This window comes from Zonotrichia albicollis, chromosome 38 (assembly GCF_047830755.1).
Source record: "Zonotrichia albicollis isolate bZonAlb1 chromosome 38, bZonAlb1.hap1, whole genome shotgun sequence".
In the NCBI taxonomy this organism is placed as follows: domain Eukaryota; kingdom Metazoa; phylum Chordata; class Aves; order Passeriformes; family Passerellidae; genus Zonotrichia; species Zonotrichia albicollis.
This window is the reverse complement of record NC_133856.1, coordinates 527,484-543,390: the sequence shown is the minus strand read 5'-3', so window position 1 is coordinate 543,390 and position 15,907 is coordinate 527,484. Positions and strand designations below refer to the sequence as shown.

Genomic DNA, 15,907 nt, shown 5'->3' with positions numbered 1-15,907 from the left:
AAACCCTTCAAAATTACCCCAAACCCCAAAATACAAACCCAAACAAAAAACCCAAAAAAAAACCACAAAAAAATTTATTATTTTTTAATAACTTTATTGGGGGGGACCCCAAAAATGGGAGAGAAACCAAAAATAGGGGGGGAAAGACCTCAAAAATGGGGATCTGACCCCAAAAATGTCCGAGAAAGCCAAAAGTGACCCCAAAAATGGGAAATTTACCCCCAAAATTGAGGAATTGACCCCCCAAAATTGGGATTTTTACCCCAAATAGTCCCAAAAGTGGGGAAAGATCCCAAAAATGGGGGAATTCACCCCCAAAAAAGGAGAAAACCCTAAAAAAAAGGAGGAAATCCCAAACGAAAGGGGGAAATCTCCAAAAACTGAGAACAATCCCAAATAAAAGAGGGGAAAATCCCAAAAAAAAAGGAGAAAAATCCCAAAAAAGGGAGGAAATCCCTAAAAAAAGGGAAGAAATCCCAAATAGAAAGAGGGAAATCCCAAAAAAGGGGGGAAAATCCCAAAAAAAGGAGAAAAATCTCAAATAAAAGGGGAGAAATCCCAAAAGAAAGGAAGAAATCCCCCCAAAATTAAAAAAGTCCCAAATAAAAGGAGGGGAATCCCAAAAAATGGGGGAAATCCTAAATAAAGGGGGAAAATCCCCAAAAAATGAGAAAAATCCCAAATAAAGGGGGAAATCCTAAATAAAGGGGGGCCAAAAATCCCCCAAAAAACCAAAATAAAGAAGGAAAATCCCAAATAAAGGAGAGAAATCCTAAAACCAGTCCAAAATTCCCCCAAAAATCAGAATAAAGGGGCAAAATTCCCCCCTATGGGACAGCCAAAAATCAACAAAAAATGGGAAAAAAATTTTAAAAAATCAGAAAAAAAATCGAGAAAAATCCCAAAAAATCAGAAAAAAATCGGGAAAAATCACCAAAAAAATCAGAAAAAAATCGGGAAAAATCCACAAAAAATCAGGAAAAAAAAACCGAGAAAAAATCCCCCCAAAAATCAGAAAAAAATCGGGAAAAAATCGCCAAAAAATCAGAAAAAAATCGGGAAAAATCCCCCAAAAATCCCAAAAAATGCCAAAAAGGGGAATATCCCAAATAAAGGGGTCAGACTTTGGGGGCTCTCAGAAATGGGACAGAGAATTTGGAATAAAGGGATAAAATCCCCCCCTATGGGACAGCCAGAAATCAGAAAAAAAATCGGGAAAAAATCCCAAAAAAATCAGAAAAAAATCGGGAAAAATCCCCAAAAAATCCCAAAAAATCCAAAATTGGGAAAAATCCCAAATAAAGGGGTCAGACTTTTGGGGTTTCCAGGAGCGGGGCAGAGAATTTGGAATAAAGGGATAAAATCCCCCCCTATGGGACAGCCAGAAATCAGAAAAAAATCGGGAAAATCCCAAAAAAATCAGGAAAAAATCGGGAAAAATCCCAAAAAATCCAAAATTGGGAAAAATCCCAAATAAATGGGGTCAGACTTTGGGGGCTCTCAGAAATGGGACAGAGAATTTGGAATAAAGGGACAAAATCCCCCCCTATGGGACAGCTGAAAATCAGAAAAAAATCGGGAAAAATCCCAAAAAAATCAGGAAAAAATCGGGAAAAATCCCAAAAAAATCAGAAAAAAATCGGGAAAAATCCCAAAAAAATCAGAAAAAAATCGGGAAAAATCCCAAAAAAATCCAAAATCGGGAAAAATCCCAAATAAAGGGGTCAGACTTTTGGGGTTTCCAGGAGTGGGGACAGAGAATTTGGAATAAAGGGATAAAATCCCCCCCTATGGGACAGCCAGAAATCAGAAAAAAAATCGGGAAAAAATCCCAAAAAAATCAGAAAAAAATCGGGAAAAATCCCAAAAAAGTCGGAAAAAAATCGGGAAAAATCCCAGAAAATCCCAGAAGATCCCAGAAATCCCAAACCCCGGTCCCTCCCCCTCAGTCCCTCCGCAGGTTCTTCAGCCGCTCCTCCAGGTCGGCGTCGGCGTCGCCCAGAGCGGCCGCGGCCGCCTCGGATCCCCCGCGGGCCTCGGAGGCGGCCAAGGAGCCCCCCGGGGCCGGCAGGGCTGGGATGGACGGACGGACGGACGGACACAGGGACAGAGGGATGGAGGGATGGAGGGATGGAGGGAGGGATGGAGGGACAGACGGACAGAGGGACAGAGGGATGGAGGGAGGGACAGAGGGACGGACAGAGGGATGGACAGAGGGATGGACAGAGGGATGGACAGAGGGACGGACAGAGGGACAGAGGGATGGAGGGACGGAGGGACAGACAGAGGGAGGGACAGAGGGACACAGGGACAGAGGGACGGACAGAGGGATGGACAGAGGGATGGACAGAGGGACAGAGGGACAGACGGACGGACAGAGGGATGGAGGGACAGAGGGACGGACAGAGGGACGGATGGACAGAGGGACAGAGGGATGGACAGAGGGACGGACAGAGGGACGGATGGACAGAGGGACGGATGGACAGAGGGACGGAGCGACGGAGGGACAGAGGGACAGAGGGACGGACAGAGGGATGGACAGAGGGACAGAGGGAGGGACAGAGGGAGGGACAGAGGGACAGAGGGACGGACAGAGGGACGGACAGAGGGATGGACAGAGGGATGGACAGAGGGACAGACAGACAGAGGGATGGACAGAGGGACGGAGAGAGGGATGGACAGAGGGATGGACAGAGGGAGGGACAGAGGGATGGACAGAGGGATGGACAGAGGGAGGGACAGAGGGATGGACAGAGGGATGGACAGAGGGATGGACAGAGGGATGGAGGGACAGAGGGACGGACAGAGGGACAGAGGGACGGACAGAGGGACGGAGGGATGGACAGAGGGATGGACAGACAGAGGGATGGACAGAGGGATGGACAGAGGGATGGAGGGACAGAGGGACGGACAGAGGGACAGAGGGACGGACAGACAGTCAGTGATGGCAGAAACGCAGAGGGATCCCAGCAAAGAGCCCAAGAAAATGAACCCAAATCCCACAAAAATGATCCCAAATCCCAATAAAATCCCACCCAGATTATCACAAACCCCACCCAGACGAACCCAGAAATCCCATTATCCCCAAAACAATCCCACCCAGATTATCCCAAATCCCATTAATCCAAAATCCCACCCAGATTATCCCAAATCCCATTAATCCAAAATCCCACCCAGATTATCTCAAATTGCAAACAATCCCACCCAGATTAACCTAAAATCCCACTCAGATTATCCCAAAAATCCCACCCAGAGTAACCCAAATCCCAAAAAATCTCACCCAGATTACCCCAAATCCCATTAACCCAAAATCCCACTAAAATTAACCCCAAAACCCACCCAGATTATCCCAAAATCCCAAAAAATCCCACTAAAATTAACCCCAAATCCCATTAACCCCAAATCCCACTAAAATGAACTCAAATCCCAACAAAATGAACCCAAATCCCACAAAATCCCACCCAGATTGACCCCAAATCCCACCAAAAAAAACCCAAATCCCACCCAGATTATCTCAAATCCCAAAAAAATCCAATCCAGACCAACCCCAAATCCCACCCTGATTATCCAGAATCCAATTAACCCAAATCCCAATAAAATTCACCCCAAATCCCACCCAGATTATCCCAAAATTCCCTGAAATGCCCCCAAATCTCCCCAAAAATTCCCCAAAATCCCCCCAAAGTCCCCAGAATCCCCCAAATCCCCTCAGATTCCTCCCAAATCCCCCCAAAATCCCCCCAAACCCCCTCTCCCAGATTCCCCCCATAATCCCCCAAAATCCCCCAAAATCCCCCAAAACCTTCTGAAATCCCCAGAATCCCCCGGATTTCCCCCCAAATCCCCCCAAAATTCCCCCAGATTTCCCTCAAATTTCCCAAAATCCCCCCAAAATCCCCAAAAGCCCCCCAGAATCTGCCCAGACTCCCCCCAAAATCCCCCCAGGCCTTTCCCAAATCCCCTCAGATTTTCCCCCAAATCCCCCCAAAATTCCCCAAAATCTTCTGAGATCCCCAAAATCCCCCCAAACCCCTCCCCCAAATCCCCCCAAATCCCCTGAAATCCCCCCAGATTTTCCCCAAAATCCCCCCAAAACCTTCTGAAATCCCCAAAATTCCCCCAAATCCCCCCAAACCCCCCAAACCCCCCAAACCCCCCAAATCCCCCCAAATCCCCCAAATCCCCCCAAAACCCCCAAACCCCCAAAATCCCCCCAAATCCCCCCAAACCCCCAAAACCCCCCAAAATCCCCCCAAATCCCCCTAAAACCCCCCAAAACCCCCCAAACCCCCCAAAACCACCCAAAATCCCTCCAAAACCCCCAAATCCCCCAAACCCCCCAAATCCCCCAAATCCCCCAAAACCCCCCAAACCCCCCAAACCCCCCAAACCCCCCAAAGCCTCCAAATCCCAAAACCCCCAAACCCCCCCAAATCCCCCCCAAATCCCCCAAATCCCCCCAAAACCCCCAAACCCCCAAAATCCCCCCAAATCCCCCCAAAATCCCCCCAAATCCCCCTAAAACCACCCAAAACCCCCCAAACCCCCCAAAACCACCCAAAATCCCTCCAAAACCCCCAAATCCCCCAAACCCCCCAAATCCCCCAAATCCCCCAAATCCCCCAAAACCCCCCAAACCCCCCAAACCCCCCAAACCCCCCAAACCCCCCAAAGCCTCCAAATCCCAAAACCCCCAAACCCCCCCAAATCCCCCCCAAATCCCCCCAAATCCCCCCAAAATCCCCCCAAACCCCCAAAACCCCCCAAAATCCCCCCAAATCCCCCTAAAACCACCCAAAACCCCCCAAACCCCCCAAAACCACCCAAAATCCCTCCAAAACCCCCTAAACCCCCAAATCCCCCAAACCCCCCAAACCCCCCAAACCCCCCAAATCCCCCCCAAATCCCCCCAAATCCCCCAAACCCCCCCAAAACCCCCCAAATCCCCCCAAAACCACCCAAAACCCCCAAATCCCCCCAAACCCCCAAATCGCCCCAAAACCCCCAAAACCCCCAAAACCCCCAAATCCCCCAAATCCCCCCAAAACCCCCAAAACCCCCAAATCCCCCCAAACCCCCCAATCCCCCCAAACCCCCCCAAATCCCCCAAACCCCCCAAAATCCCCCCAAATCCCCCCAATCGCCCCACACTCACTGGCCAGCTCCTCGGTCAGGTTCAGCCCCAGCTCGTCCAGAACCTGCGACACCACAGCGTCACTGGGAGAGAGAGAAACAAACTGGGATAAACTGGGATGGACTGGGAGGGACTGGGATGGACTGGGATGGACTGGGAGGGACTGGGAGGGACTGGGAGGGACTGGGAGGGACTGGGAGGGACTGGGATAAACTGGGATGGACTGGGAGGGACTGGGATGGACTGGGATGGACTGGGATAAACTGGGATGGACTGGGAGGGACTGGGATGGACTGGGATGGACTGGGATGGACTGGGATAAACTGGGATGGACTGGGATGGACTGGGATGGACTGGGAGGGACTGGGATGGACTGGGGTATACTGGGATGGACTGGGAGGGACTGGGATGGGATTGGGGTGGAATGGGATAGACTGGGATAGACTGGGATAGACTGGGATGGACTGGGATGGACTGGAACACCACGGCGTCACTGGGAGAGGGAGAAACAAACTGGGATAAACTGGGAGGGACTGGGAGGGACTGGGATGGACTGGGAGGGACTGGGATGGACTGGGATGGGATTGGGGTGGAATGGGATGGACTGGGATGGACTGGGATAAACTGGGATGGACTGGGATGGACTGGGATGGACTGGGATGGACTGGGATAAACTGGGATGGACTGGGATGGACTGGGATAGACTGGGATGGACTGGGATAGACTGGGATGGACTGGGAGGGACTGGGATGGACTGGGAGGGACTGGGAGGGACTGGGATGGGATTGGGGTGGAATGGGATAGACTGGGATGGACTGGGATGGACTGGGAGGGACTGGGATGGACTGGGAGGGACTGGGAGGGACTGGGATGGGATTGGGGTGGAATGGGATAGACTGGGATGGACTGGGATGGACTGGGAGGGACTGGGATGGACTAATGGGATACTGGGAGGGACTGGGATGGACTGGGATATACTAGGAGGGGCTGGGATAGACTGGGAGGGACTGGGATGCAACACCACGGTGTCACTGGGAAAGAGAGAGGATACTGGGATATACTGGGGTATACTGGGAGGGACTGGGACAGACTGGGACCTGAGACACCATGGTGTCACTGGGAGAGAGAGAGAAACTGGGATAGACTGGGAGGGACTGGGAGGGACTGGGATGGACTGGGATAAACTGGGAGGGACTGGGATGGACTGGGATGGGATTGGGATATACTGGGATGGACTGGGAGGGACTGGGATGGACTGGGATGGGATTGGGATATACTGGGATGGACTGGGAGGGACTGGGATGGGATTGGGGTGGACTGGGATGGGATTGGGAGGGACTGGGATAGACTGGGATGGGATTGGGATATACTGGGATATACTGGGATGGACTGGGAGAGAGAGAGTGGGATACTGGGATATACTGGGGCATACTGGGATGGGAAACTGGGACCTGAGACACCACGGCGTCACTGGGGAGACTGGGGATACTGGGAGGGACTGGGACAGACTGGGACAAACTGGGACCCACCCGCTCCATCCCTGTGTCCCCATGCCCTGTGTCCCCAGCTGTCCCCGCCATGTCCCTGTGTGTCCCCAGCTGTCCCCAGGTGTCCTCTCTGGTGTTCCCAGCTGTCCCCCCTGTGTCCCCAAATGTCCCCATGTCCCCCCAGGTGTGTCCCCATGTCCCCCATGTCCCCCCAGGTGTGTCCCCAGGTGTCCCCATGTCCCCCCAGGTGTGTCCCCAAATGTCCCCATGTCCCCCCAGGTGTCCCCATGTCCCCCATGTCCCCCCAGGTGTGTCCCCAGGTGTCCCCATGTCCCCCCAGGTGTCCCCCCGTGTCCCCCAGGTGTCCCCACCTCTCATCCTCGTCGTCCTCGTCCCCCAGGGCGTCGTCGATGGCGTCGTTCATCAGCTCCTCCTTCATGTCCATGAGCTCCGACTGCTTCTGGAACTCCTGCAGGATGCGCTGGATCTGGGGCAGCTTCAGCTGGGGACAGTGGGGACAGTGGGGACATTGGGGACATTGGGGACACAGAGGGGATTGGGGATATTGGGGACAGTGGGGACATTGGGGACAGTGGGGACAGTGGGGACACTGGGGACACCGAGGGGATTGGGGACATTGGGGACATTGGGGATACAGGAGACACTGGGGGCATTAGGGGCATTGGGGGACATTGGGGACATTGGGGACACACAGGGACATTGGGGGCATTGGGGGACATTGGGGGCATTGAGGGCACACACAGTGACACACACAGTGACACACACAGTGACACACAGGTGACACTGACCTGTCGGTTCATGGTGGCCATGGCCCGTGTCACCCCCCACATGGCGCTGGCCATGGCGCTGTGTGACCGCAGTGACACACACACAGTGACACACAGTGACACACACACACAGTGACACACAGTGACACACAGTGACACACACAGTGACACACACAGTGACACACACACAGTGACACACACAGTGACACACACACAGTGACACACACAGTGACACACAGTGACACACACACAGTGACACACACAGTGACACACACACAGTGACACACACAGTGACACACACACAGTGACACACACAGTGACACACAGTGACACACACACAGTGACACACACAGTGACACACACAGTGACACACACACAGTGACACACACAGTGACACACACACAGTGACACACACAGTGACACACAGTGACACACACACAGTGACACACAGTGACACAGTGACACACACACAGTGACACACAGTGACACACACAGTGACACACACAGTGACACACACACAGTGACACACACAGTGACACACACACAGTGACACACACAGTGACACACACAGTGACACACACACAGTGACACACAGTGACACACACACAGTGACACACACAGAGGTGACACACACAGTGACACACACAGTGACACACACACAGTGACACACACAGTGACACACACACAGTGACACACACACAGTGACACACAGTGACACACACACAGTGACACACACACAGTGACACACACACAGTGACACACACAGTGACACACACACAGTGACACACACACAGTGACACACACACAGTGACACACACAGTGACACACAGTGACACACAGTGACACACAGTGACACACACAGTGACACACACACAGTGACACACAGTGACACACAGTGACACACACAGTGACACACACAGTGACACAGTGACACACACACAGTGACACACACAGTGACACACAGTGACACACACAGTGACACACAGTGACACACAGTGACACAGTGACACACACAGTGACACACTCAGTGACACACACACAGTGACACACACAGTGACACACACACAGTGACACACACACAGTGACACACACACAGTGACACACACAGTGACACACACATAGTGACACAGGGGTGTGACAATGACACTGACCTGTCGGTTCATGGTGGCCATGGCCCGTGTCACCCCCCGCATGGCGCTGGCCATGGCGCTGTGTGACCGCAGTGACACACACACAGTGACACACACAGTGACACACACAGTGACACACACACAGTGACACACACAGTGACACACACAGTGACACACACACAGTGACACACACAGTGACACACACACAGTGACACACACACAGTGACACACACAGTGACACACACAGTGACACACAGTGACACACACACAGTGACACACACAGTGACACAGTGACACACACAGTGACACACACAGTGACACACAGTGACACAGGGATGTCCCCAGGTGTCTCACCTGTCGGTTCATGGTGGCCATGGCCCGTGTCACCCCCCGCATGGCGCTGGCCATGGCGCTGTGTGACCGCAGCGTCTGCACCCGCAGCGCCACCCCCTGCACGTTGGCGCGCATGGCGATGAACTTGCGCTCGTAGCGCCGCGTGCGCACCAGGTCCTTGGCCAGCACCCGCACCGCGTCCTGGGGACAGCAGGGGACAGCGTTGGGGACACCGTTAGGGACATGGGGACATCGTTAGGGACATGGGGACACTGGGTTAGGGACACAGGGACACAGCGATGAACTCGCGCTCGTAGAGCCATGTGTGCACCAGGGCCTTGGCCAGCACCCGCACCGCATCCTGGGGACACCAAGGGACAGCGTTGGGGACACCGTTAGGGACATGGGGACACCGTTAGGGACATGGGGACATGGGGACACTGGGTTAGGGACACAGGGACACAGCGATGAACTCGCGCTCGTAGAGCCGTGTGCGCACCAGGTCCTTGGCCAGCACCCGCACCGCGTCCTGGGGACACCAAGGGACAGCGTTGGGGACACTGTTAGGGACATGGGGACATGGGGACACTGGGTTAGGGACACAGGGACAGCAGGGACAGAGGGACACAGCGATGAACTTGCGCTCGTAGAGCCGTGTGTGCACCAGGTCCTTGGCCAGCACCCGCACGGCATCCTGGGGACACCAAGGGACACCAGGGGACACTGTTAGGGACATGGGGACAGGGTTAGGGACATGGGGACAGGGTCCTGGGGACACAGGGGACACAGGGACAGGGACACAGGGACACAGGGCCATGGTGATGAACTCGCGCTCGTGGCACCATGTGTGCACCAGGGCCTTGGCCAGCACCCGCACCGCGTCCTGGGGACACCAAGGGACAGCAAGGGACATGGGGACAGGGACACAGGGGACAGCGTTAGGGACAGGGACAGGGACACGGGGGACAGCGTCAGGGACAGGGACAGCGTCCTACGGACACAGGGGACAGCGTTAGGGACAGGGACAGGGACACGGGGGACAACGTCAGGGACAGGGACAGCGTCCTACGGACACAGGGGACAGGGTTAGAGACAGGGACACAGGGACAGCACGCTGGGGACACAAGAGGACACAGGGGACAGGGTTAGAGACATGGGGACAGTGTCAGCAACAAGGTCAGGGACCAGAACAACATCCTGGGGACACGGGGGACACAAGGGACTGCGTTAGGGACATGGGGACAGTGTCCTGGGGACACAGGGGACACAAGGGATGGCGTCAGGGACACGGGGACAGGGTCCTGGGGACAGCAGGGACAGGGTCAGGCACACAGGGGACAGCAGGTTTAGGGACATGGGCACAGCAGGGGACAGTTGTCAGGGTTAGGGACAGGGACATGGGGACAACGTCCTGGGGACATGGAGACATTGTTAAGGACACGGGGACAGCAGGGGACAGAGTCCTGGGGACACAGGGGACAGGGTCAGGGACGTCCTGGGGACATGGAGACATTGTTAAGGACACGGGGACAGCAGGGGACAGAGTCCTGGGGACACAGGGGACAGGGTCAGGGACATGGGGACAGGGTCCTGGGGACAGGGCACACAGAGGACAGGGGACAGGGGACAGGGACAGGGACACAGGGGACAGGGTCAGGGACAGGGGAGAGTGTCAGGGACACCAGGACAGCGTCCTGGGGACAGGGGACAGAGAAGACAGGTCAGGGACAGGGGAGAGTGTCCTGGGGACAGCAGGGGACACAGGTGACAGCATCAGGGACAGGGACAGCATCCTGGGGACACAGGGGACAGGGACAGTGTCCTGAGGGGACAGGTGACACCGAGGACAGGGTTAGGAACACGGGAACAGCGTCCTGGGGACAGGGGACACAGGGGACAGGGGACAGGGTCAGAGACAGCATCACGGGGACAGGAGACAGCATCAGGGACAGGGACACAGGGGACACAGGGGACAAGGTCAGGGACACGGGGACAGCGTCCTGGGGACAAGGGACAGCAGGGACTGGGTTAGTGACAGGGGACAGGGACAAGGGACAGCGTCAGGGACAGTGGGGACATCGCCAGGGATGTGCAGGGACAGTGAGGGGACATCAAGGGGACATCCCCTTGTCCCCCCATGTCCCCCAGCCCCTCTGTGTCCCTTGTCCCCAATCCCCTCCCACCCACCATCTGCTGTCCCCAATGTCCCCAGTGTCCCCAAGTCCCCTCTCACATCTGGCACTGCTCTCCCCTCTGTCCCCAGTGTCCCCACTGACCATCGGTCCCAGCGTCCCCCACTGTCCCCTCTCTGTCCCCTCTGTCCCTGCCACGTCCCCAATGTCCCCCCAATGTCCCCAGATGCCTCTCTGACCATCCGGCCCTGCCATGTCCCCAGTGTCCCCAGTGTCCCCATGTTCCCTCTGTCCCTCTAAATGTCCCCCCAATGTCCCCATGTCCCCTCTGATCATCTGTCCCTGCTGTCCCCTCAATGTCCCCAGTGTCCCCACTGACCATCTGTCCCCAGTGTCCCCCACTGTCCCCAATGTCCTCAGTGTCCTCTCTCACCATCTGTCCCTGCCATGTCCCCCCAATGTCCCCAAATGTCCCCAGTGTCCCCCACTGTCCCCAAATGCCTCCAAATGTCTTCCAATGTCCCAAATGTCCCCAAATGTACCCTATGACTATCTGGCCTTGCTGTCCCCCCAGTGTCCCCTCTGACCATCTGTCCCCAATGTCCCCAATGTCCCCAGTGTCCCCAGATGTCTCCAAACGTCCCCAGTGTCCCCAAAGTCTCCTCTCATCATCTGGCCCTGTCATGTCCCACCAATGTCCCCTAGTGTCCCCACTGACCATCTGTCCCCAATGTCCCCCCAGTGTCCCCAATGTCCCCCAAATGTCCCCAGTGTCCCCCCAGTGTCCCCAGTGTCCCCTCTCACCATCTGTCCCTGCTGTCCCCAATGTCCCCAATGTCCCCCAAATGTCCCCAGTGTCCCCTCTCACCATCTGGCCCTGCTGTCCCCTCTGTCCTCAGTGTCCCCTCTGTGTCCCCGTGCCCCTGTGTCCCCAAGTGTCCCCTCTGACCATCTGGCCCTGCTGTCCCCAGTGTCCCCAATGTCCCCCCAGTGTCCCCAATGTCCCCAGTGTCCTCAATGTCCCCAATGTCCCCAGTGTCCCCAATGTCCCCAATGTCCCCCATGCCCCCCCAGTGTCCCCAATGTCCCCAGTGTCCCCACTGTCCCCTCTGACCATCCATCCCCAATGTTCCCAATGTTCCCAATGTCCCCAATGTCCCCAATGTCCCCAGTGCCCCCCAAATGTCTCCAGTGTCCCCAGTGTCCCCAATGTTCCCAATGTCCCCAGTGTCCCCAGTGTCCCCAGTGTCCCCCTGACCATCCATCCCCAGTGTCCCCAGTGTCCCCAGTGTCCCCCTGACCATCTGGCCCTGCTTGGCCATTTTCTTGATGTCCACGATGATTTTCTTCTCCTGCGCCTCGAGCTTCTGCCGCTCCCGCTCCAGCTCCCGCACGGCGCGGGCGAGGGCGCGCTGGTTCTGCCGGAGCAGCTCCTCCGGGGAGCGCCTGCGCCCGAACAGCAGCTCCATGGCACACCTGGGGACAGCAGGGACACATGGGGACATTGGGGACATCCGTCAGAGTGAGCACAGTGACACACAGGGACACACAGTGACAGTGACACACAGGGCCAGGGCGCGCTGGTTCTGCCGGAGCAGCTCCTCCGGGGAGCGCCTGCGCCCGAACAGCAGCTCCATGGCACACCTGGGGACACTGGGGACACACAGAGTGACACATGGGGACATCAGTGACATCCATCAGAGTGACCATAGTGACACACAGTGACACACAGTGACACACAGTGACACCCAGGGCCAGGGCGCGCTGGTTCTGCCGGAGCAGCTCCTCCGGGGAGCGCCTGCGCCCGAACAGCAGCTCCATGGCACCCTGGGGACACTGGGGACACACAGAGTGACACATGGGGACATCAGTGACACACAGTGACACACAGTGACACACAGGGACAGTGACACACAGGACAGGGCGCGCTGGTTCTGCCGGAGCAGCTCCTCCGGGGAGCGCCTGCGCCCGAACAGCAGCTCCATGGGACACCTGGGGACAGCAGGGACACACAGAGTGACACATGGGGACACACAGGGACACACAGTGACACACACACAGTGACACACAGGGACAGTGACACACAGTGACACACAGGACAGGGCGCGCTGGTTCTGCTGGAGCAGCTCCAGGGGACACTGATGGGACATGGGGGACATCAATGGGACACTGAGGGGACATGGGGGACAGCCATGGCACAGTCCCAGGGTGTCCTGGTCCTGCTGCAGCAGCTCCACAGGGACAGGAACACCTGGGAACACCTGGGGACACCGATGGGACACCGGGGACACCGGGGACATCAGGCACAGCAATGGGACATTGGGGACAGCCAGGGGACATTGGGGACACTGATGGCACACTGGGGAAAATGGTGGCACACTGGGGACAGCCATGGGACACTGGTGACACACTGGGGACACTGATGGCACACTGGGGACAGCGGTGACACACTGGGGACATTGGGGACACTGATGGCACACTGGGGACATTGGGGACACTGGTGGCACACTGGGGACACTGAGGGGACACTGGGGACACTGATGGCACACTGGGGACACCAGTGACGCACTGGGGACAGCCATGGGACACTGATGGCACACTGGGGACAATGGGGACACCGGTGACACACTGGGGACAATGGGGACACTGGTGGCACACTGGGGACAGTGATGGGACACTGATGGCACACTGGGGACACTGATGGCACATGGCCCAGGGTGCACTGGCTCTGCCAGACAGGCTCCAGGGGACATGGGGACATCAGTGACACACAGGGACACTGATGGGACACTGGGGACACTGAGGGGACATTGGGAACATCGATGGCACAGCCCAGGGCCCGCTGGCTCTGCTGCAGGTGCTCCATGGACACGGGGACACCTGGGGACACTGGGGACCAATGGGACATTGGGGACATCAGGGACAGCAATGGGACACTGGTGGACAGCGGTGGTACACTGGGGACAGCCATGGGACACTGGTGGCACACTGGGGACAGCGGTGGCACAAGGCCCAGGGTGTGCTGGTTCTACCAGAGCCACTCCAGGGGACATGGGGACACCTGTGGGACATCAGTGACACATTGGGGACACTGATGGGACATGGGGACAGCGGTGGGATATTGGGGACAGCAAAGGGACACTGGTGGCATGTTGGGGACACCTGTGGGACATTGCTGACACTGATGGGACACTGGGGACATCAGGGACAGCAATGGGACAATGGGGACACTGTGGTGGCACACTGGGGACAGCAATGGGACACCTATGGGACACCTGTGTGACGTTGGGGACAGCGCTGGGGGGACAGCGGGGTGTGGCAGCACCTGGAGATGGGGACAGGGGACAGGGAGGGGACAGGGGGAGGTGACACCGGCCCGGGAGGGGACAGGGGGTGACACACGGGGACAGGGAGGTGGCACACGGGGACAGGGAGGGACACGAAAGTGACACACAGGGATGAGGAGGTGACACAGAGATGGCACACGGTGACACGGAGGTGACACAGCCCCAGGGAGGTGACACCGGAGGTGACACAGAGGGACACGGGGGTGACACAGAGGGACAGGGGGTGACATACGGTGACACAGAGGGACGCGGAGGTGGCACAGAGGTGACACAGAGGGACACGGAGGGGACCCGGAGGTGACACAGGGGGACAGGGGGGTGACACGGCCCCGGGGAGGGGACACAGAGGCGACACACGGCGACACGGAGGTGACACACGGTGCCACACGGTGACATCAGAAGTGCCCGGGCCGGTCCCGCGCCCCCCCCCCCCCGCCCCTCAGGCCCCTTCGACGCCGCCCCGATCCCTCAGAGCGGCCCCGAGCGGCCCCCGCGTCCCTCCGGCCCTCCCGGACCTCCAAAACTGTCCCGGAACGTCCCCAAATGTCCCCAGATATCCCCAAATGTCCCCAATTGTCCCCAAACATCCCCGAACCCCCCGAGCGCCCCCAGCCCTCACCCGGCTCCGCACCGGCACTTCCGCAAACAATGACGTCACCACGCTTCGGGCACGCGACGCACGGCTCAGACAGGGGAGGGGCGAACCATAGAGGAGGGGATAGAGCGGCCACTTCCGGTACGGGAGCAGCGAGAGGAGCGGCCGGAGCGGCCACTTCCGGTGGGGCGACACCTGGCGGCCAGGGGGTGTGAGGAGGGTGGGGGTACCGGGGATACTGGGATGTACTGGTTTGTACTGGGATGGGAAACTGGGGATATTGGGATGTACTGGGAATGGAACTGGGGGTACTGGGAGCGCTGGGAGGGGATACTGGGATATACTGGGAATGGAAATTGGGGGTACTGGGATATACTGGGAGGGGAACCGGGGGTACTGGGATATACTGGGAATGGGACTGGGCCATACTGGGATATACTGGGAATGGAACTGGGGATACCCTGGGATATACTGGGATATACTGGGAATACTGGGATATACTGGGATATACTGGGAATGGAACTGGGGATACCCTGGGATATACTGGTTTATACTGGGAGGGGATACTGGGGATACTGGGATATACTGGGATATACTGGGAGTGGCACTGGGCCCATCCCAGTTTAACCAGTGACACCCCCTCCCAGTATAAACCAGTATAAACCAGTATAAACCAGTACAACCAGTCCTGCCCCCCTCCCAGTCCAAACCAACCCAAACCAGTCCAAACCAGTCCAAACCAGTGCAGACCAGTCCAAACCAGTCAAAACCAGTCCAAACCAGTCCAAACCAGTATAAACCAGTCCAGACCAGTGCAGACCAGTCCAGACCAGTCTAAACCAGTATCAACCAGTCCAAACCAGTCCCTCGGCTCTTTGATCCGGCGCTGGGGGGGAGGGGAATCAATGGGGGGGATTTGGGGGAATTTTGGGTTTTTGGGATTTTTTTTGGGATTTTAAAT

The 15,907-nt window shown here is 56.7% G+C and overlaps 1 protein-coding gene across 3 annotated transcripts; it reads right to left on the bottom strand.

Annotated features, from left to right (window-relative positions):
• Window positions 1-67: 67 nt before the first annotated feature.
• CHMP2A (charged multivesicular body protein 2A) lies at window positions 68-15,796 on the bottom strand. Of its 3 annotated transcripts, XM_074531791.1 has the most exons (6): window positions 14,971-15,213; window positions 12,306-12,480; window positions 8,894-9,073; window positions 6,993-7,123; window positions 5,156-5,217; window positions 68-2,073 (listed from the first exon to the last, which is right to left on the bottom strand). In XM_074531791.1, the coding sequence occupies exons 2-6, from the start codon at window positions 12,471-12,473 to the stop codon at window positions 1,946-1,948; spliced, it is 669 nt and encodes a 222-aa protein (XP_074387892.1). In that variant the 5' UTR covers window positions 12,474-12,480; window positions 14,971-15,213; the 3' UTR covers window positions 68-1,945. The 3 variants fall into 3 exon arrangements, with proteins under 3 accessions (XP_074387892.1, XP_074387891.1, XP_074387890.1); XM_074531790.1 differs by lacking the exon at window positions 14,971-15,213 and having other exon boundaries at window positions 69-2,073; window positions 12,306-12,527; XM_074531789.1 differs by lacking the exons at window positions 68-2,073; window positions 5,156-5,217; window positions 6,993-7,123; window positions 8,894-9,073 and adding an exon at window positions 9,577-9,755 and having other exon boundaries at window positions 12,306-12,657; window positions 14,971-15,796.
• Between the last annotated feature and the right edge of the window lie 111 nt (window positions 15,797-15,907).